The sequence below is a fragment of the Panthera uncia genome, chromosome C2 (assembly GCF_023721935.1).
Source record: "Panthera uncia isolate 11264 chromosome C2, Puncia_PCG_1.0, whole genome shotgun sequence".
In the NCBI taxonomy this organism is placed as follows: Eukaryota; Metazoa; Chordata; class Mammalia; order Carnivora; family Felidae; genus Panthera; species Panthera uncia.
In genome coordinates this window covers 144,389,343-144,395,342 of record NC_064810.1, presented here as the reverse complement: position 1 = coordinate 144,395,342, position 6,000 = coordinate 144,389,343, and the positions used below count along the sequence as shown (strand labels likewise).

General features: G+C 36.4%; 1 protein-coding gene across 2 annotated transcripts in view; it reads right to left on the bottom strand.

The window, feature by feature from the left end:
* Positions 1 to 299: 299 nt before the first annotated feature.
* Positions 300 to 6,000, bottom strand: part of STT3B (STT3 oligosaccharyltransferase complex catalytic subunit B) — a 105,901-nt gene continuing 100,200 nt past the window's right edge. For both annotated transcript variants that reach the window (XM_049629887.1, XM_049629888.1), the window contains exons 15-16: positions 4,256 to 4,468; positions 300 to 1,933 (exon numbers count right to left, since the gene is read on the bottom strand). In XM_049629887.1, the coding sequence (XP_049485844.1) occupies positions 1,853 to 1,933; positions 4,256 to 4,468 (294 nt within the window). In that variant the 3' untranslated portion in view covers positions 300 to 1,852. The remainder of the gene's footprint in view (positions 1,934 to 4,255; positions 4,469 to 6,000) is intronic.

Here is a 6,000-nt window from a genome sequence, read left to right as displayed (position 1 = left end):
TGTGCTGATGTGAGAGAATAAAATACTTATGTGAGATGAAGTGAGGTGAATGACGCAGGTATTGTGAGGCATGTTAGGCTACTAGTGACCTTCTGAAGACGCATCATAAGGAGGATCATCTGCTTCTGGATCACAGTTGGCCTCGGGAAACAAACTGAGGAAAGCAAAACCACAAACAAGGAGGGAGGACTACTGTACGCATATTCTCTGAAACCTTTGTAAAAGTGAACAAGGAAGGAATTATATGTTCGGAACTCTGTAACTCCTTTCAAAAAGAAAATTTTTGTAAAAGACAACACTTAACACAAAATTTGAATTAACTTTATTTCCCCTACAGTCAACAACTTCTCTGCATTGAATTTTAAAGCAACAAAGTAAAATAAAATCCCCCAAATGACAAGGTATCAGAAATCCAGATTTAGTTACACTTTGTGAAAATGTTCAGCCATTTTATTGGTCTGTAAAAGAACCATCATCTGGGTCAAAAATGAATTCTATAAATCAAAGTATATTCTACACTTTGGAAAAGAAAATCAGCAGTAACATTCTCACTGGATATTGTAAATTACACTTTTCTTCATAAAAGGTACATACTATTCTGCACTTTTCCACCAAAAGCAGTGGTAAGTTATGCTTGTTTATATAAAAAAAAGTTATATCCTGTGGCAGGAAAAACCCTTTCTCTTTCACTTTTACTAAACAACTGGAGAAAATTTTCAAGTCTATATAAAGTTGCCTATAAGCTGGAAAATGAACATATTCAATCTCCATTTATACTTTAGTGCATTTTTTGACAATTGTCACATTTTTAATAAAAGTAAGAAAATGCATACAGCATTAAAGAGTGTTTCATCAAATGCTTCAGGAATTAAAAAAAAAAAAAGAAAACATGGAGCAGAAGATAAAATCATTGTGAAAGGTGAAACTATTAGAAAATAAGAGAAATCCAGGCAAAGTTTACAAATCCTTTGTCATTTTGAAGAGTCACAGAAAAGGAACTCTGGATACCTGTCCACTTTAAGGGTTTTTTCCCCCTTAATCTTTTGCATGTAAACATAGTGCTCATCTCAGTGATACCAAACCCGATCCCGGTAGGAAACCTCCTGTGCGGTTGCCATGCCTTCCGAAGGATATAAATCTAGCCCTTGAATGAACAATGCATGAGATCTGTTCTGTAAGTACCTGGTGAAAACAACTGCTAACAGCAGCAATAATGTGTCAACATAAAAAACTATTTGCATCAATTAGTTACTCAGAGGTCCATCTTTGAAACAGCAGCTTCTTAGAGCAAATAGTAAGCAACAGAAAATGTACATTTGATGAAACATTCTTTGCACTGGAGAAACATGAAAATAAATATAGCTCAAGGAAGTATAATTACTTTTCTAATACCTCTTTCTCAGACCTGTACTAGTTTACTGGTTCAAGAGAATCACATCACATTTTGTCATTTGTATTTTACATATTGCTATTTGGGTAATTCAGAGAAAATGTAGGTCTCGTAAAAAATAAAAACATTGACAAGTATGCATGTGCCAGGGACCAAATTAGAGGGTTCTTTGGTGCAATTAGTCCAAATTCTCAGATTTGAAGGATAATATGTACCAATAAAAAAAACCTGCTGTTAGACATTTACAGCAGTGCTCTGTCTTGCTTCACATTACAAATAGAAAATAGCTGTTCTCAATAAGCCAATTTTAGTTTTTAAATCAGGCATCGCCAGAAAATTTTGTACATTAATCTGGACCAGTGATGGTTCTGTACCCTCTGTTGTGAAACATGACATGAGCTAAAGGCAAAGACCGGTTCTCACAAGGACAACTGCTTCAAGTTAGGAACCCGAACAGTGCATTTAAACAGTCTTCTTAGATAGTTTCTTGCCTTTCTTAAAAACTAGTTTATTTTTAATGTAGCCACGCTTCCTTTTCGTAGTCTAAAAAAGAAAACAGAACATGTGGTATTAGTGCAGGTTTCTCCCAGAATAATATATACACACATGCTTGACAGCACTGTGACAAAGACTGTCTTAATAAGCCCTTAAGAGTTCTTCTCTTGGCTGCCTCCTTGAACAATCGATGAACACTAATAACAGTTCTATGCTAAGGATGCAGAGAGATCCAAGATAAGTTGGACTAGGTTCCTAGCTTTCAGATGAAAGCACCACCCAGAACATTCCTCAAATGCACAGCATACATTCCTCACCACCAGGTAAATGAGCCCCTCCCTCTCCTCTCAACACACCAAATGCCTAGCTGTAAGAATTACTCACATTTCCAGGCATGACAGAATATAACACTAGACTAAGGCATCAGGAAATGTTAATGCTACTCCTGGTGTAGCCTCCAAGAATTAGCTGTGTGTCAGAAATCAAATTAACTTAGTTTTGGTATGTGTAAAATGAGAGTGATTGTACCCATCTACAAAGATGAAAGAGAAATAGAATTACTTGGCACATCCTCCCAATTCAGGCGGAAAAATAATTTAAAAAGTGAAAACCAAACACCAAGGGGAAAAAAAAGCTCTAACACTCCTTGAGTTTCACAGATCTTTAAAAAATAACGTTTTTCTAAACACCTCAGGATCCCACTAAAATACTTTCAGCAGATGTTTTCTGGTGTAAGAAACAAATCGCTACACAAATGTGGTGGTAGAACTTATTGCAAAAAATTTAGAAGATAAATCATGAAGACACATGGGTCTCCACTCTGACATATCCACTGATACTGAAAAAAAGTGCTAATTTTTTCAAACAGGTAATTTAAAGCACTGGGTTAGAAGAGGCTGGAGACTTAAGAGAGGAAAGCAAATATTCCTCTAGCGCAGTATAAAACAGAACATAAAGCCATGGCAACCCAAAATTCAAAATCCATGTTGTTGGCTACTAGAATATATGTTTTGGGCACACAAGGCAGACAATTTTTATTGATCCATTCATTTGCTGATTTGGGGGAAATGATGGGAAGAGAAGGAAGGTCAGATTCAGAAAACCCACCATCATCAGCTACACAGCAATTTCAGTGGCCTTGTTTCTCAGAAAGGGTAGGCCTTAACTGGGCTTAGAGGTCTCGGGAGTAACTGCCTTGAGACGAGCACCATTTGCTTTGACTTCTGCACTGATGTGACTCACCAGTTTCTCCTGCCACATGACTATAAAAAACCAGATCATTTGTCATGTGATGTACAAAAAGACTGTTGAGTGAATGTGGTATGACTAACACATTGCATGTCAGCTCCACATTTAAATATATCAGTCTAGATATAGTTATCTATATCTGACAGAAAGTACTAATTTAAAAAGCTCTTATTTATATATCATACAGCTAATATTCAGCACTTTCATAGCACACACTGAAATAATCGACTCTGAATACATTTTAAGTAATGCAAAGGGAAAGACAACTGTTTTAATGATTTAAAAAAAAATTCTGAACAATGTAAACTGAACCTAAGCATCTTTCAAGACTTACGACTGAAATGGGTCCAATAATTACTATTATAAGCGTAGTCCCTTAAAATGCAACCTTAATATTTTACTTGACCGGCTCATTATTTCCCATCTCCCATAGAGAGCAACCTATGTAAATAATCATTTTTAGTGCCTTTTAGAGCTAAGATTAGATCTATTTGGCTTAAGTGAGCAATAATGACCTTCAATAAAATACTTCATATATTACTAAATATTGCTTACAAAGGGACTATAATAGTCTCATCATCGTAATTCCAGTCTACAATTTTGTCATGATCATTACATTTAAAAATAATTATCTTAAGAGAAATGATTTTTTCAAAAATTCAGCACTTGACCAATTCAAACTTAGTTTTTAGTCAATGAACAACAACGTATGAAGAATGGAACATGAAAATGCAATATAAATTAGCTTTGACCAAAAGATAAACCAATTGCAACGGTACTTGGGTATTTGGCATTTTTACTTTCATAAAAGCTTAGAAAGTGATGGCCACAGACCTATCTTACTTTCAAATAAGTCTTACTAACTGGAATCACCCAAACTAAAAGCCAGAATGCCTCTGGAAAACCTCACCTCAGTTTACTAATAACCACTATGCTATCCAAAAGAGGCTGCTGCTTGAGATATCTCAAGTGCTCAGTTTGAAAGGAATGGCCTTAGGAGGCTAGCTTGATACTTGATACTTACTTTGTAGATAAGCCATAGTCTACAGAGATCTAGCAAATTAAACTTTCCCAGGAATTTTTAGTAATTGTTTTTCAGTAATGACTTCCCTCGGCACCCACCTTCTTTGACAAATACTTCTGTTTTGGGAAAATGTTGGTGACTCGAGGTTTGTGGTCTAGTGTCTCCCTGTTATCAGGTGCTTTCACTTTATATATCCTCACAAGCCAGTGTTCTGATGTAAAGGCTTCCTCCAAATGTTTGAATTTAATGTCCTTGTTTCCAATCTCAGCATTACGTGTTCGATCAAAACCTGGGGGTGTACGAAAATCCAGCTGCAAAAGTGACATTAGTATGGGATGTTAACCATATTAGAAAACATTCAGATGTAAATGTTCTAATGAGTGAAACTCTCTCCCTTTAAACTAGGAAACCAGAATCAGAGTAGTATCTTGTAACATTTCTCATATGTTGCTAACTAGATAGGAAGAACTCAGGAAGAGAGAAATTAAGTACAGCAGAATTAGAATTGCACTGCACCCTTAGAGTAGATGAGCAGCCTGCGGGCATTAAAAAACCCAAAACAGCCAAATGAGATCCGTCAAAGCCCTTTTTATAGGTTTACAGAGAAACACACAGAAGGGACTTCTTTTGTTTCAGGGCCTTGCACGAGTCGATTCTCTCAGCCTGCAAGTTCTTCATTCAGCTCTTCCGCTAGGCTGATTCCTTTCTATCATTTGGTCTCAGCCCAACACCATCTATTCAGGGAAATATTTTCTTGAAATTGGTGGTTGAGAAGTCTCCTCCATTATTTCCTTATCTTTTACTCTACTAGCATTCACTGCTAAAATGTTTGATTTATTTTTAAAGTTACCTGTATCCTCCACCAGGATGTAAGCTGCATGATGACTTTATCTTATTCAGAGGGTGGCTTTATCTCCCCAGTGTTATTTGTTAAATAAATGCACAAGTAAGCAGCGATACTACATCCAGAAAGTGGGAACTATAAAGGAAGTTAGAAAAGCCAAACCACGGGAGGATTTATGAGGAATGAAAAGAGGAAAAAATGGGGGGAGGGGAGAAGATTTTAAGAAATTCTCAGACTAAGTTTATGTTCACACAGAGCATGCGCAAATTCAACTTTAAAACAAAACAAACTCTAATAAGGGAATAACTTGTTCTTGCAGATCTACACGATAGAAAAGTTATCCTCCTATCTTAAGCACTTACTCTTCTTGACTATGGAACGCATCAGAACGAGCACATGGTAGAAACATGGCTTAAAACTGCTAATAATTTAAAGGATAGCCCCCAAAAACGAAAGAAAAGTCCTTTAGTGCTATCCTTAATGACCAGAGAAACTAATCTTTGACCCATTTTCTAAAGGAGCCAGTTATCATGACTTAAGTGGTTCGTTCTTATGTGAGTGTAGAGACCAAGCAGTTGCCTTCAATAAAAAAAAATCAAAACATAAACAAAGCCCTAAATCCAGTAGTAAAACTGTCTGTTTTCTCAAAGCCACCTACAGAATATAGAGAATATCCTCACTGGTGCTGTGTAATAGCCCTGTATGCAGACGGCAGCTATACCTGGTGGGTGTAACAACTAAACTCGTGGAATCACTACGTTGTACCCCTGAAACGAACGTAACACTGTGTTGCCAACTGTACTTCAAAAAACAAAAAAACAACCAGGAGAATGGAAAAACAAAAGCCACCTATAGAATAATTCTAATAATTCTAATAATTATCTTGACTCCTGGTATTTGGATAAAGTTCGACAAGCAATTTTTCCTCTGCCTTCTAGCATCAGCTTATCAGAAAGCAATATGAAATTGGGCAGTATTCACTGAAATCTCAGTATGAAG